Source organism: Oryza sativa, chromosome 11 (genome assembly GCF_034140825.1).
Source record: "Oryza sativa Japonica Group chromosome 11, ASM3414082v1".
NCBI classification, from domain to species: domain Eukaryota; kingdom Viridiplantae; phylum Streptophyta; class Magnoliopsida; order Poales; family Poaceae; genus Oryza; species Oryza sativa.
Window position 1 is genome coordinate 12,714,313 of NC_089045.1, and position 26,864 is coordinate 12,741,176.

Below are 26,864 nucleotides of genomic sequence, written 5' to 3' on the forward strand. Positions count from 1 at the left end.
TTTCCTCTTCAAATACTGTTCGTAAGGGTCTATATATAATTACAGAAACGTGAAGAGTTTTCTCCCAGCGTTCGTCCAGCGAACGCCACTTACATTTATCGAATTTCTCCCCCAGAATTCGCAATCCCCATCGGCGACCACAGCAACAGGTAACCAGCGAATTCACCTCCTCAGCTCCTCTTTCAGTCATCACGAGAGAGATCAACCTAACCCTCCCCGCGAGGGTTACCGATTCTTCGATTACTCTTCGTTTTTTCTGTTCTCTAATCTGGTTTGGCGGCGGCGGCGGCTAGGATGAAGCTGGTACAAAGGGAGGCGGAGAAGCTGGCGCTGCACAATGCAGGGTTTTTGGCCCAGAAGCGCCTCGCACGGGGGCTCCGCCTCAACTACACGGAGGCCGTCGCGCTCATCGCCGCCCAGGTACGTGGCGGTGCTCTCGTCCCCACCGACCAATTCATTGCGACTGCGCTTGTGTTCCTAAAGCTTGCCCGAGAGGAGGAAGGAGACTTAGTGTGCATATTTATTTGTCCTCTGCATTTTGCACTACCTATGCCTATTCTTATGGCAAGAGAGAGACGTTGATGTGCTCTGCAAAATCCCTTCTTCATGCATTGCTTCATGCGTTCCTTCTTCATGCCTATTCTTATTTATTCTGATTGTAGTAGCATATGGTTTGTAGTTGGCTTCGAAAGCAATATAAAGACATTTCCCTTTCTGCTATGTATGTATGCTCTGTTACTGGTAAGCTGCTAGTATTGCTCTGGGTTCACGGTCTTTCTGCTACGTGTGTTTTGAGTCCCTACTAACAAGTATTACATCCATTGATTTTTATAGGACATATTTACCTTAGAAATAGCCCTTCAATATTAAACTTTAACCATTGATTTCTATAAAATGCATTCTTAACAGCTACAAAACTAACATATTATAAAACTAAAAGTACATGTAGTTTGACTAATTATTAGCCAAAATCTACAAAGGCTGACCTTTTGAAATATGTATATACCAATGGAGGGAGTACTGTTATTTTATTGGGCATGAAGACCATTTTGTACATTATGTTTATTAACAATTTCAAGTACCATGATGGAATTAATTATTTCTCTGCTTCCGGACACAGATTCTTGAGTTTGTTCGTGATGGAGACAGAACTGTGACAGACTTGATGGACTTAGGAAAACAACTGCTGGGAAGGTTTGTTTCTATACAGACTTAATAACTGTTTTTGACCTCCGATTAAAAAAAATCAATTTCTTGCGCCATCCTTATCCCACAAGTGCAATACAGTTTTGGAACTGTCTAGCTCATATGAGAAATGTACACTGCTGGAAAGCTGGATCCAGTGAAATGCCTGCTAAGTTCCAATGAAGTGCATAAGCTGTCTGAAAATTGTTCACATTTTCCTTGTAATATGAAAAAAATAGGGTCCTCGTGGTTTATTAATTTATCCACTTTCAGTAAAATCAATTGCCTGTCTCCCTTTTGACATAAAGATTGATTTAGTTCCACTTTTCCTTGCCTATCAGGAGGCAAGTTCTTCCAGCTGTTCCACACCTTTTAGAAACTGTACAGGTTATTTCTTTGCTCATACTATATTATCACTTTCGTCCATTCCTATACCTCGGGCCTGTTCACTTTGATGCCATTTTCAACCTTACCAAGTTTTGGTAAAGTTGCCAAAAAAGTGGCTACATTTAATTTGCTGCCAAATTTTGATAGCTATATAAGAAATCCTGCCAAAATTTGGTAAGGTTTTTTTTGGCATCAAAGTGAACAGGCCCCTCATATTACACTTTTTCTAGGTTGAAGGAACATTTATGGATGGAACAAAACTAATTACTGTACATGATCCTATTTCTTCTGATGATGGAAATTTGGAGCTAGCACTGCATGGTTCTTTCCTCCCAGGTTGTCAATTCTGATCAGCATACTTGTTTCACTTACAGAAGGTTTTGTTTGTGGTACTTTTAAAATAACGAATTTATGAAATTGTGGTGATCTTCCTGTTCAACAAAAATCTGCTGAGGTACCCAAGATAAGTTAGTAATGAGTTAAAATGATAACATCATTTGCAGTACCTTCACTTGAAAAGTTTTCTTCGGTTGGTGTGGACGACTTTCCTGGCGAAGTACGTTTTTGCTCTGGTCACATAGTCCTCAATCTTCATCGCAGGGCTTTAACTCTGAAGGTTGTTAACAAGGCAGACAGACCTATTCAGGTGAGCGCTTGTGGATTTTTTTTGGGTCAGAGTGCAAATCTATAAAATACTTCCTTTTATTTCAACTTTGTCAAAAAGGAACTGCACATCATTATATTAAGAAGAAGGGAAAGAGTCCAAAAGGACTCAATCAAGCCCATTAGGGCAGGGTTTGTTAGATAATATTTGTTTAATTAAATTTCCAAAGATGGAGCTTAGCCACAAGCCCCGCAACTGATTTTCTAAATTATTTCCAAAGGCGAACGTGATTGTAGCATGGTGTTAAATGACTTCTAGTGGGAAGCTGCTGACCAGAGTTCAAATCTTGGTATCGCACCAAAAAAGGTCACTCACTAGTTCCCAAACAACATAGGTTAAGATTAAGAATCGACCTATGGAGGGTGAGCCCTCAGGTATGGCGCATGGGCCTTAAAGCACGGGTTAAGGCCCAATCCATAGGGGCGGGGCAGCTGCACGTTTAGGGGGGGGGGGACCAGCTTTCGTGATCTTTCTGGGCCCCTGGTTTCCGGTGCTTCTTAGTCACAATACCTCGGGGGAGGTTTTTCCCTTGAGACTGAGTTTTTGTCCATGTTGCAACCCCATTGTTATTGTTTGTTTAACATCACCACTCATCTTGATTGTATTTGCACTTCTTCCACCTGTAGCATGATACTATCGTGAACTAGCAGCCTATAAGCATTGCAGTATTGCTATTACCTATATGAAAATTCCTACTTATATCAGTTCTTAAGGTAGCTATTAGCTGTTGCACCATGTTAAGTTGAACAGGCCTGCTTAACCCTCAGGCTGGGCCTGGAAAATCTTCTTCTAGTGCAACAAACCGAAGTCTGATTTTCTCTTCCAAAAAATAAATTATATAATTTTAACAAACCTATGTGACAGTAGGGCTACTAAGTATGACTATCCAACCTCCCAAATTTACCCTTGATCAATTCTCACTACAATAGAAATTCTAGGAAATGAAATGCAGAATATAAAGTGCATCGATGTAAATAGTGATAGACATAGCAAATGAAGAAAGACAATGTTTTTCGAAAGGATTGGAGACTAGTTCTCATTGGAGCAATCTCACAAGAGTGTTGCTCAAGGCGCATATGGTCACTTGGACATTTGGAGGTCAACAGTATTCTTGATCTTTGTGCAATCCTTTCAACATCACATATAAGTATATAACTTTGTGCTTGATGCTTTGCACATGTGCCATGAGAACCAATTTCTTATATACTCAACAAATGCTATTAACTGGGGTGATCGAATTGTCATCAATCGCCTAAACCAATACCTGAAATGGGGCTTAGATGCTCACAATTTTGAATTATTTTTCCCAATTAAAATATTTTTATTCTTTTTTGAAGTTGGATTCTTGATGCTTCCAGTTAAAATCCTAGGCCTGAGCCAAGGTCTAGATAATAAATTAGGTGGGGCACAAGCGATGGAGTTAGGCAGTTAGGTGACTGCCAAAAATGCAATTCTCAGTCGCTGCATCGTTTTCTGACATCATCATAAAGGCAAAAGGCTATCTGCTCTTATTTTAATTATCTAGCGTATTCAATCTCCTTCCTTGAGCATGCATAAATAGTCTTGACTGTTTGGAGACTAAAGTTGCATTTTTGCTCCCTTTCACATTGATTTTGCGAGAACGGCGGCTAGCTCAGCTAGCAGGGAGTTACCAGGAGTGATTTGTCGGCCTGGATTCGATTCTTATTGGACCTAGGTTATCTCACCATTTTCTTCTCTATCAATTCTGGATGCTAAGTTTGTCCTTAGTACCCCAACCAATTTGGCCATTTCAAAAACATTGATTTTGCTGTAGCTATGATTCAAATGCTCTTTTGGATGCATTTTGAATACTAAATGTTGTGTTTAATTGTATCCCTAGCTGTAGTATAATACTCCCTCCATCCCAGTTTGATTATACCCTAAGAAAATTGCACCAAGACCAAGGGCACCAAAATATTCATCATTCTCAAATTAATCCCCATCGGTTAAGGTGCTTCATCGCTTCATGTTCCGTGTATTGCTCCTGTTTTAAATATTACATGACATTGCACTAATAGAAATTAACCTTTGTTAGTTGCATGCAACACATTCAGTGATGCACATTTATTCTTTGCACAAATAAACTAAAAGATACTTGTTAGATGATGATCATTTTGAGAAGACCTCAAAAATCTTAGAGGATGATCAAAATGGGATGGAGGGAGTAATTTCAATTACGAGACTCCGCATTCACACAGTTTTTTTTTTTTTGTGTAAGATTAACTCCCATGTTTCTGTTAATTTATTTACTTTGTTGCTACACCTTATGACAGAACTTCCATTTTGTTTTGTAATCTGCAGATTGGGAGTCATTACCACTTCATAGAGGCCAATCCATACCTTGTTTTTGATAGACAAAGAGCTTATGGCATGAGACTGAACATACCAGCTGGCACAGCTGTCCGTTTTGAGGTGCTGAGTAATCTAATTCGTCTTTTAGCACAAATCCTTGGACCCTACCTAGTCTCACAAATATTTTGCACATCCTTTCCATGATCCACGGGAATATGATATCTTTTCTGTTACAGCCAGGGGATGCAAAAACGGTTACACTTGTAAGCATTGGTGGTCGTAAAGTGATCAGGGGTGGAAATGGAATTGCTGATGGTGCTGTCAACAGATCTCAGCTTAATGAGGTAATGGAAAAGGTTATTGCAAATGGTTTTGGGCATGAAGATTATCCAGATTCAAGGTTGCTTCCTTTTGACTTTGCTAATGCCAATAAATAAAAAAAAATTTAACATGCCATATTTATTCCAGTCTAGTTATTTACATTTCCAAGTTCTGTTTCAGTGAAGGTATTATTGGTGATGGCACACATGACTACAGTGTTGATCATGAGAAATATGCAAGCATGTATGGGCCTACAACTGGTGACAAGATTAGACTTGGTGACACTGACCTTTTTGCGGAGATTGAAAAGGACTATGCCATCTATGGTGATGAGTGCATATTTGGAGGCGGAAAGGTTCTACGTGATGGAATGGGACAGTCGGCAGGGTATCCAGCCTCAGATTGCCTGGACACAGTTGTAACAAATGCTGTTGTGATTGACTATACAGGAATATACAAAGCTGACATTGGTATAAATGGTGGACTTATCGTTGCTATTGGGAAGGCTGGAAACCCTGATGTCATGGACATGGATGGTGTTAATGAAGAGATGATTGTGGGGGTAACTACTTTATTTCTTTCATTTGTTTCTCGTGATTTACAGAAGAACAGATTTATGCCATACGCAATTGCAGGTTAATACTGAAGTTATTGCTGCTGAAGGCATGATTGTTACTGCTGGTGGAATTGATTGCCATGTTCACTTCATATGCCCTCAGTTGGCAGAAGAGGCAATTGCAAGTGGTTAGGCTCCTTACTAGTTGCTACATATGAGACTTAAGCAATTACATATCTTTGGATTATCTCGACAATTTGGCTGCATCCCTAAATAGAGGGTGCTGACATTGTCACCAGCTATTTCACACATATCTTGCATTCTGCATAAACACTTAATGGTTGGTTATTACATACATATCGTCACTTTTGTTCTATCTTTTTCCAAATATATTGTTGGAAGGACATCTTTTTTTAAAACATCCACACTAGGTAGATTTTTTCCATGTAGAACTTTTGACAAATCCAGATGTTTTGCGGGAAGGATAATACAAACCCCCAGATTTTGCAATCTCTTTTCAAGGCACCCCCTGTATTTTTTGTGAGGAAGTGCCCCTTGTATTTGAGAAAATTGTTTTGGAAAATGGAGTAAAATAGATGCGCTAGTGTTGTACCTATGGTTTTTTTAACTTTGTGCTAAAAATCCTATAGTTTTGTTGCAAAAATTGCAAAAGATGGGGTTTTGTAAAATTAACTCCTTTTCATGTATTTTTGTACTTTGAGAAAATGGATCCTGTTGAATTATATATTTTTGTACCATTTGATTTGGATTCGTTGGTTATAAATCATGAGAAGTTTGACTGCTAAAGTATTTCGTTACTTCCGCATTTACTTATAGGCATCACAACATTGGTGGGAGGTGGAACTGGACCAGCACATGGAACTTGTGCCACAACTTGCACCCCTTCACCATCTCACATGAAACTAATGCTACAGTCCACTGATGAATTACCAATCAATATGGGATTCACAGGCAAGGTATAAAGTTTATAGTATGTCATGACTCATTAACATCAATTACAGGTAATTCAATATTTTCCAATGTACTAAATCATCTGCAGGTTTAGATCAGGTCTTTTAGTTGTGAAAGGTCAAATATGTAAATAATTTTATGGCTGGAGTACAGGTTAAGAACACAAGCCTTCATAGTTGGCACCTCGTCCAAGTTATTTTATGATATCTAATAGAAAACACCGGTGTCTTTAACTCTTTATCCAATTATTGTGTAATTGGGAAGATAAAAAACAAAATATGTTTTTGAAGAGGCTGGAAGTCTGGAGCTTGTCCCAATTTCATAATGCACCCTAATCTTGGCATTACTATGGAAAGTAATTCATGTTTTTTTGTTTACTGTGTGAAATTGTGCAGGGAAATACTACAAAACCTGATGGATTGGCTGAGATCATTAAGGCAGGAGCAATGGGCTTGAAGTTGCATGAAGATTGGGGAAGCACCCCAGCTGCGATAGATAACTGTTTATCTGTCGCAGAAGCTTTTGATATCCAGGTAAACTATTTTATAGTATTATATTGTCATGCATTACCTTGTGTCCTTAATAGTGATTATCATCTAATTTGGACAGGTAAATATCCACACAGACACCTTAAATGAGTCAGGCTGTGTGGAGCATACAATTGCCGCATTTAAAGATAGGACAATACATACATATCATAGGTATGCAATCCACAGAATTTTTACTTGCAAACTTCTATGTACTGTAATTTTTTATTAAAGTAAATTTTCATTTTCCACTTAAGGGAGAGCTGTTCACCTTCTAAAATACAAGCCATGCATGTCAATTGATTGCTTGTTTACCTTCTTTGCCCCCGTTTATTAGAACTCCTGTCACTTGCATTTACGAGTGCCTAACTAACTGTTCTCTTTCCTGTTTCGCATATGTTTTTTAGTGGAGATGGCATTTTATTTTCTCCTCTCTTTCTCTTGGCTTCATAACCATCCTTAACGTTTGTGCACACTCCTTGTTGTCAAAGCAACGAGGTTATGAGCATGGTGAAGTTTAAGATGTTTAGGGTGGATGCAATCACTTAGATATCCTAGATAAACTTTCATAGGAATGCGATTGTGTACACCAGCCTACAGTTACAACTCTCTAAACTACAGGAAAAAAATTCAAAATGTTAAACATTGTCAAAAAATAGCTGAATATTTTCTGGTCATAAATGCAGTTTTATATAGATAATCTCTTTTTTGTGTTATACAGACCCTTCTATTGTTATATTGTGGATATTCGTTTATGATACTGTAAATGGGACTGACTAAGTTATAATTTACTGCCTTGTAAACAGTGAAGGAGCAGGTGGTGGTCATGCTCCAGACATTATCAAAGTATGTGGAGTGAAAAATGTGTTACCCTCTTCAACAAATCCAACTCGGCCATTTACTTTGAACACTGTAGATGAGCACCTTGATATGCTGGTAAACTTCTCATCTTGCCGATGCTTATTTTCTTAAAATATAACAATAATTTGTGCTTGCTCCACTCCAGATGGTCTGCCATCACCTCGATAGAAATATCCCAGAAGATGTAGCATTTGCCGAGTCTAGAATTCGAGCTGAAACAATAGCTGCTGAGGATATCTTGCATGACATGGGAGCAATCAGTATCATATCATCCGATTCGCAGGCTATGGGGCGCATTGGAGAGGTCTGTTACATTCTTATCCTAATTTTGTATTTCATGGTGAAAATTTTGACATGTATGTTTCTATAGCTTGCACCTTTGTTGACAGATTATGGTTACCATCATTCTAAGTAGTCAACAGCTCAATGTTATCTCATGCCATGCATCATGAAAAACTCACAGTTGATTGACATAGTAGAGACTTTCACTATGTGTTTTGTGGATACTTGTAATATCATCTACTTGTATCGAATTTCTGATACATCTAGCTATTTATTGCAGATCTAAAAATTTCTTTGGTAGCATAATATTTTCCTCTGTTTTGACTTTGATTAAGATAGTTCACATAATAATTGTCCATTTTACGTTCACTATAGCCACCATATTGGCTAATGATGTAGTATCGTGCAAACTAGATGGTACATGTCAGGCCTCAGATACATGGTACTACAACAACACTACCTCTGACCCAAAGTATAACAACACTACCACTGTTGTTATCAGCTAGAAGTTGCTATATTTTTGGATGGAGAGAGTCATTTGTATTATGAACACCATTGAAAGGAGACACCACCAGCATAGGGGAGAAGGTGTACAACAGGGAAAACTTTGCTTGGGACAGAAAGAAACTTGATAGGCATTTGCTAAATTCTAAATTCCACACTTATGTATTCATGAATAGAGGTGAACTAGCATTCAGTCTGATATATAAGTTGATAGGTAAATATTGTTGCTACTAATGCTGGTCCCTGCCATCGCATATTAACAGCTGTAACTGCTGTTTCCCATGGTGTTCCATTGGCTATTAATGGACTGAAAATATGTCTGCAGGGTAGCAACATAGATGTATAGTTTTTTAAAGCCCTTACCCATTACATATAAGATCCAAACTGGATAAATAAATAACTTGGTCTAGTGCCCTTGCCCATTACGAATAATATCAAAAGTGGCTAAATAAATAAATTGGTCTAGAGATAAGTTTTCTCTTGGTTTCTGTTTTTACTTTAAATCATATTGCGAGGGACTATTCTTTCTATAAATAGGGTTGATGCATAATTCAGATCAAGCAACAAGAAAATAAATTTATATAAAATAAGGTTGATGCATGTGGAGATTATGGGTACCGTATACCCACACGGCTGGACTATCTGACTGGTTATAGTGGATAGATCATATAAGTAGAATATGTAAAGAATTAGGACTCGGGTGTTACGTTTACTTGTGTATCAAGGAAACGGCCCGTAGTCTTGGTTTGGTAAGATTGTAAAGTAGATATGGAGATTTAAACAGTAAGGAATTAAACCTCTATCTTGTAAACCTGCCACCTCCGACTATATAAGGAGGGCAGGTGCCCCTTTGAGGGCACAACCACAACTCAGATCGTCAGATCAATACTAAAATCAGCGGATACAATCCCCAAGCAGGAGTAGGGTATTACTTCTCATCGAGAAGACCTGAACCTGTCTAAACCCTTGTCTCATAACCCATCCACTTTACTTCTTGTGCGCTACCCCCTTTTCATATTGCCAAATTCTAGTTTTGACACTGCATAATTCAGATGAAGCAATAAGAGAAAGAAATAAGGAAATCTCCTGAATATATGGTGTCATCTTTCTCATGAAGTGCCTTCCCTTTAGTACATCTTATCATTCTAATATGGCATCAGAGGAGGAAGAAGAGAGATCAAAACACATAAGGCCTTATGCCCAGATCTACTTGACTGATTTGGATTTGATAAAATCCATTTTTAGAGATTATTCATCAATTGCCCTAATAATGTCAGGGTACCTTGTAAGTGCGAGGTAAACTAGGAAATAAGTATAATAATAGGAATCACGAGCACAGCAAAATTAATACTGAAAACGTGGGGCTTATCTCCAGCTGGCTGTAGGAGTCCTCTTGCACCATTGATAGACATGTCCATATAACCAGTTCATAGCACCTTCTTAGCATAGTATTGAACTATTGATGATGATTCGTTTGTACTTCAACCAGGAAATTTGAAAATATGCAGTTCTGCATCGTCATAGCTTGTAACTTACTCACTCGAAAACAGGATTAGCTCATTTTAGTTTGTTCAATCTCAACAAAAAAATAAACATGGCTAATGGAGATTTTTTATTTTATTCCTCTTGATTTGAGACCTTGAGGCATCAGCTTCACTAACCAGTAATGTGTTTCAATCCTACATTTATTTCGGGACATAATTTTTAGGTGATTACTCGGACATGGCAAACTGCAAATAAGATGAAGAGACAGAGAGGTAGATTACCTATATCCAGTTCCCCCGATGCTGCAGAGGACAATGACAATTTCCGGATAAGAAGATACATAGCTAAATACACCATAAATCCTGCTATAGTGAATGGCTTTTCTGATTTTGTTGGCTCTGTTGAGGTATGCTTCTTGCAATCCCAAATATTTGCTTCCTACCACTGTTGGGGACCTATGCCATATTTTGAATGTTACAGGAAACATTAGATTATTTTGTTTCATGTAGCAAAGAACAGTAAAATGCATGTTTTGTTTAATAATTTTGATGTAAGTTGAAGTTAACAAAGTGAGATTCTGTTATTTCTTTAATATGCTTGATGCTAAATTTCTGCAGTGCAGGTAATTCAGTTTTACCTAAACACTTTTTCAGAAATATGTATTAATGTCAACCGTCAAAACATCACTTATTGAGATGTTCTATGTTGGGGCCATTTACTATGTGCTTCATTATAGGGTAAAAGCCACAAGAAGATGGTCTTATAGGGCAGTGTGGAGTGTCTGGAAACTTGTTTATTTTTCCTGCATCCAACCAATTAATGTAACTAAATAAAGATATACAAATATGCTGGAAAGCGGGAACTAGTCACACATCACAGTACCACCTGTAATTTCTGCTTGACAGGTTACGGTTGACATGGTTACAATCTATTGTGATGTGTTCTTTTCCAGTTCAATAAATATGCCTTTTGTAGTTATATATATTCCTTACAGATGCATCAACAGTATTGGTTGACTATACATTTCCTACTGGATTTTCTTAACTGAAAGGGAAAAACTTGCTAACTGATCATACTTCTCTTTAGTTTTTCTATTCATAATTTTTTTGTTTTTTTTTTTCAGGTGGGAAAATTAGCTGACCTTGTTATTTGGAAACCTTCTTTCTTTGGAGCAAAACCAGAAATGGTTATAAAGGGTGGTGCTATTGCATGCGCTAATATGGGTGATCCAAATGCTAGCATTCCAACACCTGAACCGGTACGGAACTTCTTCTTGAGATGAGTTGAGTTGAAATAGTTAAGAGCCTGTTTGGTAGAGCTCCAACACCAAAATTTAGCTACAGGAGTTGGGTCTGAAGTGGAGTTGTGGAAACCTAGCTCTACCTCACTAGTTCATTTTATGAGAGCACTCTACTCAGCTCTGCTCCCATTTTAGGTGGAGCTGAAACTGTTTGGCTGAGCTCCAGCTCCAAGAAAGGTGGAGGTGGAGGTGGAGCTGTGCCAAATAGGCCCTTATTGTACTTATGTAGTTCTGTTAGAATCTATTTGGCCTACATGCAAATAGATTTAGTGTGATAAAATTGAATAACACTCAAACCTTAAACAGCATATCTTTTAGTATCCAAGAGGCAGCTTTTCAATATTTTAGCCATTCTTTGAGTTCAAAAGAGTTGTGTGCCCACCCATAAATCAAGTTGAAATAGCATCTGACTTTGCATGATATACTTGCCTTTTGTATTCCTCGTTTTTACTGGATTGGCACTCTTTTTTCTCACTTAATTGTCCAGAGCCTACTTTTATATATTTTGAAAATTCATTCACATATTAATTTTCCATGAGAGCTTGTATGATGTACTACCTTACATGCTCACACTAAATCTCAAGTGATAGTTTCAACTTGTTTTGCAAAACTATGTGGGCCTATAAAATGTAAACTACCCATGGATATACATAGAAACCGTAACTTGTAGATTGAGTCCCGCGTAGCTTCTCTATTTGTCCCTTGCTTTTTGCATAAACTCCTGTAGGTGAAAATCTTATAGTTCATAATTATTACTTTTCATCTGTTCATGATGCAGGTTATGATGCGACCTATGTTTGGTGCATTTGGAGGGGCTGGAAGTGCCAACTCTATAGCATTTGTGAGCAAGGTTAGTTGACTTTTTTTTTGTCTGTTCTACTGGAAAATAGATGCACAGGAAGTAAAGTACTAACAAGAAAAGAAGTATAAGATGCAAAAATACAGTGTTGCGCTAAACGTTTTGTTGGTATAAATTTTGTATAAAAAATGAGGCAAATTCAAAATGTTTATTAATACCATAATAACAGTTCGGTGCACATGGTTTAACAATAATTTTGGATAATCCTGACCTCCTGGGCTAACTATTGCTCCCCACCTTTTCAAGGACAGAAATGATCTAAAACAACTAACAAATTCAAAAATATCAAAATTTTGATATGTGAAAATGACATTAGTAGATTTGTCATAGAAAATCTTTGATTTAGTTATATTTTAATAGTTTTTATGAATTTATGATTAGAAAAGAATTGATCAAACATTTCACAATTTGTGTCAGATTTTACTGATGTTTTAAACATCATCTAGAAAAGAATGGATGTATAATTTGTAAGTAGGCATAATGCTTCACTAACATATCAGTATACATTTGTATAGCTGCCCAGCACAACCCAGAAATTCGTTGTACATAAAAACAATAGCGGAAAATTAAAAACTTTTTAAATATGGCATGGTGTGTCACTAACATGTGGGCCTAGGGCTTAGCTCCACAGTGTTGGACATGTGTTATAGATATCAATGGACTCACCGTCTCACCGAATACAACCTGGATTTATCTTTCCGATATTGATATCTGTCATTGACCAACGACATCTACTGATTTCTCAGTTCAACAATTAATGGCAGGCTGCTAAAGAAGCTGGCGTTGCAGTGCAGTACAAGCTGGGAAAGAGGGTGGAAGCTGTAGGTCGCGTTCGTGGTTTGACAAAGCTGAATATGAAGCTAAACGATGCACTTCCGAAAATTGATGTCGATCCTGAAACCTACACGGTTACTGCTGATGGAGAGGTTTTGAGATGTCAACCAACACCCACAGTACCACTATCTCGGAATTACTTCCTCTTTTAGACAACTTTAGTGAACCAGCCTTTCTTAATTAGGGTTAATGCATGCATTTGGTCTCTCTCTTGTATCCTTTTCAATAATATGACTTGTAAACTTAAAGCTTTTTATGTGAGTTTTCCTTCACAGGTGCAATAAGGATAACTTTTGGCCGTAATGCTTGATTTGAATACACTTGTGTTATCTTCATGCTTTATTATATAATCAAGTTTATAAAGAGAGTGGCAGCAGTCCATTGTGTTAACATATAAATATTTTGAAACTGAGATAATGATTTATGCATTTAGATCTTTTCTTAAGATAGCAAAGAGATTTTATTGAAGGAAGAAAGATTTGTCAAGTCCTGCAACTACTATGAAAATCATTTTTCCAAGCGTCAAAAAGGATTTTTCACATACGGGTGGGCGAACTGCCTGTGATTTAGGTTATGTAGAAATGGTTTTGTACATATGGATTTTACAGTAGTCCGTGAAAATCAATTCACATGTGGCTATTAAGGAACTGCTCGTGAAAAAAAAATATGAATTTTTAGTTTTTTATTGACTAGAAAAAGTGCCCGTGCGTTGTAACGGATGAAGTCTATTTTAATCTTATTATTGTTATATGGTTTAGTTAAGATGAAATTCACTATGGGAGTTCGCTTGGATATATATATTTTTAGAAAATCATGAGCTGCAGTTAGGAGTCTGATTGTCCCAAGTTAGCATGCGACAATTGTCTCAAGTTAGCATGCGAGTTTTTTTAAATAGGATTCCTATATGATTCCTTGTATATTACCAAAATTGAACGATTATGAAAACTAACTCAAATACGGATATGTATTTCCAAAAGCAAACAAACTTAAAAATTGATTCATACACAGATGACGTACCAAAATACTAGTAAAAACATCTTCAATTTTTATAATAGTAGAGATTTCTACAAGTTGACTTAACAATAGCCCATAAAAATCAATTTTCACGTGTGGCTAACTTCTTGTAAAGAGCACATATCGCAAGTCACAAGTCACCTAATTTTACAGGCACATGGTACATACATTTTGATCCCCGAACCTCTTACTACGCACGTAGGTTTCTTACCATATGACTTGTGAAGCATTTCATGACTAAACTTCACCTCTCTCTAAAACTTGTAACACTTTTGGCACTATGAACGATATTAAATGAAAAAGAGCCATCACAATTAAGTTGTAGGTCTTGTCAAACTCTACTCGCTGTCTTCGTCCAAGGTCATTTCATGACTACTCGCTGTCTACGCCGCCGTCGCAAGAGCCGTCGCCTCGCCGCTAGCTTCGCCGCTGTGAGAGCTACCTCGGCCACCGCTCGGTTTCCGTTCGCCACCGCCGTACCGCTCTTCCCACGCGCCGCCGCCTCCGGCCGCGCGCCACCACCACTAAAGCCGCCGCCGCGCCGTGAAACCGTCGCCGTCGCGCTCGCCAGTGTCGCCCGTACCTCGGTCGCCACTCGGTTGCCATCTGCCGCCGCCAGAACCCGATTCCCTCGCATCGCCGGTGAGGACCCCTTCCCTCCCCATCCTTTCCTTCCCCTTCCCGCGAGTGCCGAGCCACGCCGCCGTTCCGGCCGTGCGTCGTCACCTTCGCGCCGGCCGCCGCCGCCTCGCCGTCCGCCGGTCGTCGTCGGAGGCCGCGTGCCGCCGCCGCCGCCCTGCCATGGTCAGCCGGCTTGAGCCATGCCGAACCACCATCCACTCCCCCTCCCGCCTTGTGCCGCTGCCCAGTGGGCCCTACCAGCTGGTGGACCACCCCTCCCCTTGAGCCACCAGCCGGCGCCCCCTCCCTCTCCCCTTGTGCCACTGACATGCGGGCCCTGCTTGCCGGCGCCGCCCCCCCCCCCTTGGGTGACGTCAGCCCTGGCGATTTATTGCGCAATAAATAATTAAGGACTTTTTCTTTATTAGTAAAAGCATAGTTTATCTTCTAAAATTCATAAGTAATTCATCCGAGCTCCGTTTAAGTCCATTCAAGTCTCAGTAAATTCATAAAAATCCCTAGAATCCATTAAAAATGGTTTTGTTTCCTGTTTCAGTAGTCTTATAGCATGTTTTGCTTGTGTGCTTTGTTTGTCGTGTAGATTTCGGCCGTTTCGTCGATCCGCGGTTTCTCGAAGACGTTGCTGTGGTCTCATCAGTGCGAGAGCAAGGCAAGTCATGCATTACAATTGATCATATTGTACCCAATTTACAAATGTCCCGCATTTCTATTAAATGTCGTATTCTTTTACAATGTCATATGGGATGGGTCCTATTACTCAGCCATTTATTGTTTACCATATGCCATTGATAACCTGGGTATCAAAATGATTAGATGTTGGTTTAGGAAAAGAACCTTTAGCCTCCTTCGGTTATATCCTGCATCATACCTCCTCTTCCGGTATGACTTGCTGAGTACAGTGGGTAGTACTCAGTCTTGCTGTCTTTTCCCCCATACCAGAGTTGAAGAACTTCCTAGTGGGAGCTGTCTTGTCGAAGTTGGTTTCGTCGCTGCCGTCAAGGATTGCCTGTGGAGTGGAGTCGCCCCGCTGCAGAAGTCAAGTTTCCAAGTCTAGCTCGTTTTATCTTTTCCGCTGCATTTGTAATCTTTTCTATTTTTGTAAGACGTGGATCTGTATGTCAACAATTGTCGTTTGTGTACCCTGGCTGGTCCTGGACAGGGATTTAATGCACATTCAGCTTAGAAATTCTGGTTCGTGAATTTCTGGGTGTGACAAGTTGGTATCAGAGCCGACCTTGACCGTAGGACAAGCCAACTGGAAAACCTAAGAGCCCTCTGAACCCCTTTTTCATCTGCATATGCATTTTTGCACCCGGATTTGTTTCGGGAAAATTTGGGGTTTTGCCTCGTTGGTTTGTGGGAAAAATCTTGGTCGTTCATTCGGATCGGATCTTTAAAATTAGCTCAGTCTAGGGTTTTAGTAAAATTTTATTTGGAGTTTATTCGACAGTCAGTCGGGAATCTATCAGGTGATATGCATTAGGTCGTGTCTATGTTCGATGGGGCAATTTTATGCGCATTATTTTCTATGCATCTATTTTATGCATTAATTTATTGGTTAGCCTGTTGCATTAGTATTTTTGTCTAGGTTCATCAAAAATGTTCTATGCATAAAAATCAGCCATGCTTAGTTATTTATTTGAGTCTTTTGTTGCTTTGTTCAATTTGGAATTTAGCATGAATTGGTTCTTATCCCTTGTCTACTTTAAATGTCAGTCCTATCCCTCGATTGCAAGCGCCGCTCCGAGCTTCAGAGTCGCCGCCCTTAGCTTTATCGTCTTCTTAGTTTGTTGTTTGCTAGTTTCCATGTTTAGGTCTGCTGCTTGTGGGTTAGTCGGCGGTCGATATCATGTGTCAGTGGTATGGTTGCCTTTATTAGGAGTTGCGTGCCTCTTTTTCAGTGTTTTAATCAAGATTAAGATAATTGTACTTAAATTTATAAGAAAGATTAGTTTCTAAGCCCTCTATTTTTCTCTCTTTTCTCATATTTCTACTTATCCCCCTTCAGATGGTGAAGACAAGGAATGGTTCCCGTGACTCCAACAACGCCAGTGGCAGCAAAGAGCAAATTAGTGGAGCACGTGCCAGTGATGCATCTGACAACAGTCTATCTCCACCGCCCGAGAACCCAACAATTACTTAGGTGTTGGACAATCAGACTCAGATGATGACAATGATGATGCAACAGATGCAACAACAGTATCATCAGGTGTTGCAGCAGGTGCAGCAACAAGCACAGCAGCAGCAGTAGAACCTGCAGTTTGGTCCTCCACCTCCTCAGTCCAAACTGTTAGAATTTCTCCGCGTCAAGCCGCCCACTTTCTCAAGCACTACCAACCGAATCGAGGCCAACGATTGGCTTCATGCTATTGAGAAGAAGCTGAACCTTTTGCAATGCAATGACCAAGAGAAGGTTGCTTTTGCTACACACCAGCTGCAAGGTCCCGCTTCTGTTTGGTGGGACAACTACATGGTGACCCGTCCAGCTGGGACAGAGGTTACTTGGTCAGAGTTTTGTCAGAGTTTCAATAAGGCACAGGTTCCCGAGGGAATTGTGGCACAAAAGAAGAGAGAGTTCAGGTGTTTGCAGCAAGGAACTAGGACAGTTATAGAGTATCTACACGAATTCAACCGCCTCGCGCGCTACGCTCCTGAGGACGTGCGCACCGATGCCGAGAGGCAGGAGAAGTTTTTGTCTGGTCTTGATGATGAATTGACCAACCAGTTGATCTCCAGAGATTATGAGGACTTTGAGAAGCTGGTGGACAAGGCTATCCATCAGGAGGAGCAGTGTAACAAATTGAACCGCAAAAGGAAGGCAGCTCAGTTTAGGGCTCCCCTAGGGAAAAATCAGAAGCCTCGCCTCACGGAGGGACATCAGGGTGGACCTTCCACCATGATTATCCGGCAACATCGTCCCTACCACCCGGGTAATTTCAACAAGAACAACAGCAGTGGCAGTCACAGAAATAGTGAGCAGCACAGCCTCAACCCTACTCCAAGTCCACAAATGAATGCAGCTCTGTCAACTCAGCCAGCTCTGCCAGCTCAGCCAGAACAGCCCAAGAAGTTTGGAGAAAAGCCCGAACTCTGCTTCAATTGTAACAAATCCGGACACACGGTTGGTAAGTGCCCGAAGCCAAGACGTGCTGGACCCAAGTTCGTTCAGGCCCGTGTCAATCATGCATCTGTAGAGGAGGCGCAGTCAACACCAGAGGTTATATTGGGCACATTCCCCGTCAACTCGACACCGGCAGTAATATTGTTTGATTCTGGTGCAACTCATTCCTTCATTTCCAAGCGTTTTGCTGGTGCACATGGGTTATCTTTAGTGAAGCTTAAGATACCAATGCGAGTTCATACTCCTGGAGGTGGCATGACCACAACTCACCACTGCCCATCTGTGATAGTTGAAATTCAAGGGTTGATTTTTCCAGCCAACCTCATTCTTCTCGAATCCAAGGATCTAGATGTTATTCTGGGAATGGATTGGCTGACAAGGCACAGAGGAGTGATTGATTGCGCTAGCCGCACTATCAAGTTGACCAATGCGAAAGGAGAAGTTGTAACCTTCCAATCTCTAGTGTCGCAGAAGCCAGGGATCAGTTTAAACCAGACTGCTGGTGAAGAACAAGAGGTAGCAGTGGAGAAAACCACTAAGAAGTTGGAGGATATTCCCATAGTCAGAGAGTATCCAAAGGTTTTTCCGGATGATCCCACAACAATGCCACCAAAAAGGGATATCGAGTTCCGGATTGACTTGGTACCTGGAACTGCACCGATCCACAAGAGGCCTTACAGAATGGGAGCCAACGAGCTGGCGGAAGTCAAGAAGGAAGCTGATGAACAGTTACAGAAGGGATACATCCGCCCGAGCACGTCGCCTTGGGGTGCTCCGGTTATCTTTGTGGAAAAGAAAGACAAAACCAAGAGGATGTGTGTCGACTACCGCGCACTCAATGAGGTCACTATTAAGAACAAGTATCCTTTGCCAAGAATTGATGATCTGTTCGATCAGTTGAAAGGAGCTACGGTGTTCTCTAAGATAGACCTGCGATCAGGCTATCACCAATTGAGGATCCGTGAGGAGGATATTCCAAAGACAGCATTCATCACTTGGTACGGGTTGTTCGAGTGCAGAGTTATGTCTTTCGGACTTACTAATGCACCTGCCTTCTTCATGAATTTGATGAACAAGGTGTTTATGGAATTTCTAGACAAGTTTGTCGTGGTTTTCATCGATGATATACTGATTTACTCCAAGTCCGAGGAAGAGCATGAGCAGCATCTTCGGCTGGTACTTGAAAAGTTAAAGGAGCACCAGCTATATGCCAAGTTTAGCAAGTGTGACTTCTGGCTTAAGGAAGTTCAGTTTCTCGATCACATCGTGAATGCTCAAGGAGTGGCTGTGGATCCAACAAATGTGGAGTCAGTTACCAAATGGACCCCACCAAGGACAGTCACTCAGGTTCGGAGTTTCTTAGGACTTGCGAGCTATTACCACCGGTTCATTGAGAACTCCTCTAAAATTGCAAAGCCAATGACACAGCTATTGAAGAAGGAAGAAAAGTTTATCTAGTCTGCTGAATGAAACAAGAGTTTCGAAGAACTCAAACGACGGTTGGTATCTGCACCAGTTTTAATTCTGCCGGATCAGACGAAAGATTTCCAGGTTTATTGTGATGCATCTCGCCAGGGGCTAGGATGTGTGTTGATGCAAGATGGCAAAGTGGTTTCTTATGCTTCATGGCAGTTGCGTCCTCATGAAGGCAACTACCCGACCCACGATCTGGAATTGGCCGCAGTTGTTCATGCTTTAAAGATCTGGCGGCACTATCTCATCGGTAACCGTTGTGAGGTATATACAGATCACAAAAGTCTAAAGTACATCTTCACCCAACCTGATCTGAATCTCTGACAGCGAAGATGGTTTGAGCTAATTAAAGATTATGATATGGGAATACACTATCATCCCGGCAAGGCTAATGTGGTAGCAGATGCCTTGAGCAGGAAGAGTTACTGCAACGTCGCATGGGTAGAGGAACTATGCTGTGAGGTTCAACGTGATTTGGAACATCTGAACCTTGGTATAGTTGAGCATGGATTCGTGGCTGCCCTAGAGGCACAACCCATACTGGTGGAGCAGGTTCGCATAGCTCAAGCAAGTGATCCTGAAATAGCAGAGCTAAAAAAGAACATGAGAGTTGGAAAAGCCCGAGGTTTTGTTGAGGATGAACAAGGAACAATCTGGATGGGAGAAAGATTGTGTGTACCTGAAAACAAGGAGTTAAAGGACTTGATACTGATAGAAGCTCATCAAACTCAGTATTCCATTCATCCTGGCAGTACCAAAATGTACCAAGACCTCAAAGAAAAATTCTGGTGGGTAAGCATGAGAAGGGAAATAGCTGAATTTGTCACACTTTGTGATGTTTGCTAGAGAGTAAAGGCAGAGCACCAAAGGCCAGCAGGATTGCTACAGCCACTTCAGATTCTAGAATGGAAGTGGGAAGAAATCGGAATGGACTTTATCACCGGTTTGCCCAGGACGTCATCAGGGCATGATTCTATTTGGGTAGTCGTTGATCGACTCACTAAAGTGGCTCACTTTATTCCGGTGCATACTACCTACTCAGGGAAGAAGTTAGCGGAACTTTATCTGGCAAGAATTATGTGTTTGCATGGGGTACCTAAGAAGATCGTGTCTGATCGAGGAAGCCAATTCACCTCAAAGTTCTGGCAGAAATTGCAAGAAGAATTGGGAACACGTCTGAACTTCAGCACAGCCTACCATCCACAAACTGATGGCTAGACCGAGAGGGTTAATCAAATATTAGAGGATATGTTAAGAGCTTGTGCGCTTGACTTTGGTGGAGCATGGGACAAAAGCTTGCCGTATGCTGAGTTCTCCTACAACAACAGTTACCAGGCTAGTCTGCAAATGGCACCGTTTGAAGCACTGTATGGGCGGAGGTGTCGTACTCCGCTCTTCTAGGATCAGACAGGGGAACGCCAGTTGTTTGGTACAGAAGTTTTAAATGAGGCAGAAGAGAAAGTCAGATCTGTCAGGGAAAGATTGAGAATCGCACAATCTCGACAGAAAAGCTATGCAGACAATCGTCGAAGGGAGCTCGCTTTCGAAGCAGGGGACTATGTGTATCTTCGTGTCACTCCGCTCAGGGGAGTACATCGCTTCCAAACCAAAGGAAAGTTAGCACCACGCTTTGTGGGACCATATCGGATTTTGGAACGTAGGGGTGAAGTTGCTTACGAGCTTGAGCTTCCCTCCAGCATGTTTGGCATCCATAATGTGTTCCACGTCTCTCAGTTGAAGAAATGTTTGAGAGTTCCTGAGGAACAGGCAAGTCCAGATCAAATCGAAATCCAAGAAGACTTGACATATGCGGAGAAGCCGACTCGTATCCTTGAAACCAACGAGAGAAGGACCAGAAACAAAGTAATCAGATTCTGCAGGGTTCAGTGGAGCCACCACTCAGAAGAAGAGGCCACTTGGGAAAGAGAAGATGAGTTGAAGGCCGCCCATCCGTATCTCTTCGCCAGCTCTTCCGAATCTCGGGGTCGAGATTCCGTTTAAGGGGGGTAGGTTTGTCACGCCCTGAAGTTTCCCCCTTTTCCTTACTTTAAAAATTTGTTAAGTAAATCGTCTAGAGAAATTGTTCTAATTAACCTAGAGTTGAATCCCTAATTAATAAATGCAATTAATAATTGGAAATGGCATTGTGGGATTTTTCTTGGGTTCCACATGTCGCAATCGATTAACAGGATTTTTAGTGGAATTTTCAGAGCCCTATAAATAATTTTAACCAATTAAAAATCACCAAAGTGCAATTTTAAATCCCAGGAAAATCCTTTTTCTCTTTTTCTTTTCTTTTTCTTCCTTTTTCTCTTGATGGGCCGTTGGCCCATCTCTCTCCCGCACGCCCCTTGCTGGGCTGGCCCACTCCTCCCTTCCCCTCTCCGAAGTCCTCCCTCACTCCCTCTCTCTCCGGGACGCCGACAGGTGGGCCCCACCTGTCGGGGTCGTCCCCTTCCTCTACCCGCCCACCCCACGTCGGCAACCGTCGCCGAAATCGCCGCGCCCACCTCCTCTGCTCCTCCCGCGCCCACGCCGCGCCGCTCCCGCATCCTCCCCACGTCTCCGCCCTCTCTCCCGCGTCTCCCGGCCCGCGCACATGCTCGCAAGGGGCGGGATTCGAATTTGAATCTCCCCCATTCTCTCTCTCTCCACCCCACGTCGCCGGCGAAATCGGAGGCTTTCCCGGCCACGTCCGCTTCCCCCTCCAACTATAAATTGCTCCCCCGAGCCACCTCTTCCCCTTTCCGCTCTCATCGCCCCCTCCCGTGCCTCCTACCGAGCCCGCGCCGCTCACCGCTAGCGCCGACGCTTGCCGCCGCCTCCAGCCGCACGCCGCCGTCGCAAGAGCCGTCGCCTCGCCGCGCAATCACCGCCGCTAGCTTCGCCGCCGTGAGAGCTACCTCGGCCGCCTCTCACTTTCTGTTCGCCACCGCCGTACCGTTCTTCCCACGCGCCGCCGCCTACTACCGCCTCCGGCCGCGCGCCACCACTGCTAAAGTCGCTGCCGCGCCGTGAAACCGTCGCCGTCGCGCTCGCCAGTGTCCCCCGTACCTCGGTCGCCACTCGGTTGCCATCCGCCGCCGCCGGAACCCAATTCCCTCGCATCGCCGGTGAGGACCCCTTCCCTGCCCCTCCTTTCCTTCCCCTTCCCGCGAGCGCCGAGCCACCCCGTCGTTCCGGCCGTGCGCCGTCGCCTTCGCGCCGTCCGCCGCCGCCTCGCCGTCCGCTGGTCGTCGTCGGAGGCCGCGTGCCCCTACCATGGTCGGCCGGCTTGAGCCGTGCCGAACCACCATCCACTCCCCCTCCCGCCTTGTGCCGCTGCCCGGTGGGCCCCACCAGCTGGTGGACCACCCCTCCCCTTGAGCCACCAGCCGACACCCCCTCCCTCTCCCCTTGTGCCACTGACATGCGGGCCCCGCTTGCCGGCGCCGCCCCCCCCTTGGGTGACGTCAGCCCTGGGGATTTATTGCGCAATAAATAATTAAGGACTTTTTCTTTATTAGTAAAAACACAGTTTATCTTCTAAAATTCATAAGTAATTCATCCGAGCTCCGTTTAAGTCCATTCAAGTCTCAGTAAATTCATAAAAATCCCTAGAATCCATTAAAAATGGTTTTGGTTCCTGTTTTAGTAGTCTTATAGCATGTTTTGCTTGTGTGCTTTGTTTGTCGCGTAGATTTCGGCCGTTTCGTCGATCCGTGGTTTCTCGAAGACGTTGCTGTGGTCTGATTAGTGCAAGAGCAAGGCAAGTCATGCATTACAATTGATCATATTGTACCCAATTTACAAATTTCCCGCATTTCTATTAAATGTCGCATTCTTTTACAATGTCATGTGGGATGGGTCCTATTACTGAACCATTTATTGTTTACCATATGCCATTGATAACCTGGGTATCAAAATGATTAGATGTTGGTTTAGGAAATGCTTAGCCATGCTTAGCTCAACTAGCACACAAATGGGGATCACATTATTACATAGACTTTGACTATGAGCATAGCTTTGGATTGGTGCCACCGCAATGGTGTTAGCTAATTAAAATACACTGGACGGTGGGCTGTGGGTGCATGGTTTTGCTGGTCGCACCCATGGCAGTTAAGGACCGGTTCACGGGAAACCCTGGGAGACTTACCGTGCTTACCACAAGCGGGAGTGGGTAACTGCTTGATCTGAAGTATAGCTCGACCCTTTCCTAGGCACCGGTGGCGAGGGTGGGCGTGATGGAGTTGGGTCGGCCGGGGTGTTCGGTTGTCCAGCTACCGGATTCACTGCGGCGCAAGAGGGGACCGCCCACTGCCTTTTGAGGGGTTGGGGTGAAACCTTAGCGTGGTGTGGATGGTTAGGGGAGGGTTATGTGGAGGGTCTTGTCACGATTTCCCCCTTTGCAGTATCATGGTGATACTTCAGGGCATGGCGACATGTGTGGAATCGTGTGTTGTGGGTTTGTACACCTCTGATCAGAGTAAAACTATTCGAATAGCCGTGCCCGTGGTTATGGGCGATCAACCAGATTCACCGTGATTAGTCTCACCCCTAGTTTAGCTTAATGAACTGGTGTAGTTTAGGTGGTTGGTTGGGCCTGTTGCAACGTGGTGTAGCGTTGGACAGTGTTTGGTTAATATTGATTAATTACTACAACTGTTTTACTGCTTTCAACTACTGTTTTCAAATGCCTGCTTTGTGCAAAAGAATCTTTAGCCTCCTTCGGTTATATCCTGCATCATACCTCCTCTTCCGGTATGACTTGCTGAGTATAGTGGGTAGTACTCAGTCTTGCTCTCTTTTCCCCCATACCAGAGCTGAAGATCTTCCTAGTGGGAGCTGTCTTGTCGAAGTTGGTTTCGTCGCTGCCGTCAAGGATTGCCTGTGGAGTGGAGTCGCCCCGCTGTAGAAGTCAAGTTTCCAAGTCTAGCTCGTTTTATCTTTTCCGCTGCATTTGTAATCTTTTCTATTTTTGTAAGACGTGGATCTGTATGTCAACAATTGTCGTTTGTGTACCCTAGCTGGTCCTGGACAGGGATTTAATGCACATTCAGCTTAGAAATTCTGGTTCGTGAATTTCTGGGCGTGACACCTTCTCTGATCAACCTTATTGCTTAGATATTTGAAATATTCAACTTGTGGAAATCTCCTATTGATAATCTTGAATTCATAACATATCAATCGAATTTCATAGGATCAATTCGGCTATATAATGATGTTTAAGCTCATGCCCCCAACTACGTAATGTGGGCTGCAATTACCGGTCAGAATGGCATGATAGTTGGCTAGGTTCTATGTGTAGCAATTATCAGTCAAACCGGCATTAATGCATCGGTCGGACTGGCCATGTGTCTTGGTTAAACCAGCCATGCAATTGTCATTAAATTGGCCTGGTGTAGAATTGCGTTGTACACTTTCTAATCAAGCACTAGCTTTTAGTATATACTACGTAAAATTTGTCTCTCCTATTTTTATAACCAGATGCTTGGTTTACCAAATCATTGGACTAAAATTATTTCTTTCTAGACATATGAAAAATTGTAACATCCAACTAATATGTCTAGATGAATATTAGTTCAAGTGGCTATTGAAACAATAATCATCAAAACAAAAAAAGACACTTAGCCACTTGAGGTGTGATCAATAATGAATCACCAAAGTCATATGTCTCACATACATGTGTCCAAAATTTTAAAACAAGGCCAATGTTCCAAAAGATAAAAACTCTAGGTAATATTAGAATAAATCATCACATTGGCCATTGATATAAGCCGAATTACTAAAAAGCAAAACTTCTATGGTGCAATTATTATGAAATCTATGTCTTATATGGTGATCCATAAAAACGCACATGATTTATCTTTTAATCAATATCAAAGACTCATAAGCCAAATCATACTTCAAATAAATTAAATGCCAAGTTGCCAATTCCACCAATCAGAACTGGCATTTGCAACATGTATGTATAACATTAATTTGATAAGCGAAAAAGACATGTGCTAAATAGCAAGCAATGTTCTAACATGGCATAGGCATACTATAATGATGACACAATAAACCCATACCTTGCCTTAGCATCGAGGAAACTACGGCTCAAAGATATAATATTGCACCCATCGCCGTTCACCCCTCTTGATTCCACCGCTAACATAGTAATATCCGGCCCCCCCCCCCCCCCGAGCAAAACCGGCTTTCTTGATTACATGATTACGAAGGCAAGATGAACACCGTATCTAACATCCATAGCATCATGTGGAGGAGATTTTTCTCTAATGACTTCTCTCAACAAAATGAATTTATGACTACTCTGGGACATCACCGATCTCTTAACTTTTACCTCTTTGGGTCTCTACACTTGCTTACGTGTTGTTCGAGGCTTTAAATCATGACGTGTTTTGTCCTTCACATCTTCGGCCTCCTTTTCTTTTTGACCTATGGCTCGAATACGTTGTAGCCTCCTCTTTTGAGAGCAAGATAAGCCAGAAGGTAGCCACTTTGGCTTTGGTTGTGTTCCAAGAGCTAAATGATGATTCTTGATATTTTTAGTTGAAGTGGAAGCTCATGTACTATTCTTAGATCGGCTACTCGTCTCTAGTGCCCTTCGGTTAGACCGATCTTGAAGCCTGGTCAAACCAGTGCCATGTTGTGTTGGCTCATGCTGTTCTAGATGCAACTGATCTGGCCGGCCTCGGGCCCCGGTCGGACCGGCTGTGAGCCGTCGGTCAGACGGCCTAAAGGCTCAGTCAGACCGGTGTTGGTATTTCTTAACGACCTTACTAGAAATATAATTCCCAGCAATGGCGCAGAAATACTTCTGGTATATTATGGTTACAAAGTTCATCCGCAAGCGCACGGATATACCATTGTAGCATTTCACCCGAGAGTATTCCAAGGGTATCGTATTTATTTTATCCCGTGGGAAGATCATGTAGAGAGAACTCAACTAATAATTTATATATTACTTGTGATAATCATATTCTAAGGAGGGGTTATGATAATTCAAGGGTAGAGTGACACACAAGCATTTCTATTCATCCTCATAATAAATAATCTAAACTAGGTGGAAAGAAAAGAAAAGAAATCTATTCCTATCCGATGCCCTCTATACATAGTATACATACATTCTGGTTAACTGATATACTAGCTAATACCCTCTATCCGATGCCCTCCTGGTACTTCGAGAAGCCACCCCTGACTGCCGAGTTCCTTACGATAGCCCGTCATGACCATCCAACCGGAGCTAAATACGGAGGAATACCCTCCCTAGGAAATTAACTTAGGATGATATATAGGCGCGGAGGAATACCCGTACTGAGCTATCACCATCAGCGGCCCACCTCTCATCCGCAATATATAACCCCAAATAATGATATCCCGTAATCTAGACACCATATCTAAACTACCAGATACTACTCTAATATCATCGTCATGACATAGAGTAATTGCATAAGCAAACACTATAACCGCACCAAAGCATCTCCTAGATAAGCTAGCTGTATATTCAGTATAACATGAACATAATGTAAAGTAGGTACTCATATACTCAGAAAGTATTTTAATACCATAAATGTATTTAGAA

At 42.0% G+C, this 26,864-nt stretch overlaps 1 protein-coding gene across 2 annotated transcripts; it reads left to right on the forward strand.

Annotated features, from left to right (window-relative positions):
* The first annotated feature begins 82 nt into the window (after nucleotides 1–82).
* Nucleotides 83–13,468, forward strand: LOC107279825 (urease-like). 2 transcript variants are annotated; one of them, NM_001425736.1, is made up of 19 exons: nucleotides 83–149; nucleotides 294–420; nucleotides 1,121–1,194; nucleotides 1,527–1,572; nucleotides 1,803–1,908; nucleotides 2,076–2,218; nucleotides 4,559–4,669; nucleotides 4,786–4,949; nucleotides 5,051–5,432; nucleotides 5,506–5,614; nucleotides 6,264–6,403; nucleotides 6,794–6,931; nucleotides 7,008–7,099; nucleotides 7,732–7,861; nucleotides 7,932–8,090; nucleotides 10,281–10,463; nucleotides 11,181–11,315; nucleotides 12,136–12,207; nucleotides 12,981–13,468. In NM_001425736.1, exons 2-19 carry the CDS (start codon nucleotides 295–297, stop codon nucleotides 13,200–13,202), a joined length of 2,532 nt encoding a protein of 843 aa, NP_001412665.1. In that variant the 5' UTR covers nucleotides 83–149; nucleotide 294; the 3' UTR covers nucleotides 13,203–13,468. The 2 variants fall into 2 exon arrangements, with proteins under 2 accessions (NP_001412665.1, XP_066161142.1); XM_066305045.1 differs by lacking the exon at nucleotides 1,527–1,572 and having other exon boundaries at nucleotides 123–149; nucleotides 12,981–13,413.
* The last annotated feature ends 13,396 nt before the right edge of the window (nucleotides 13,469–26,864 follow it).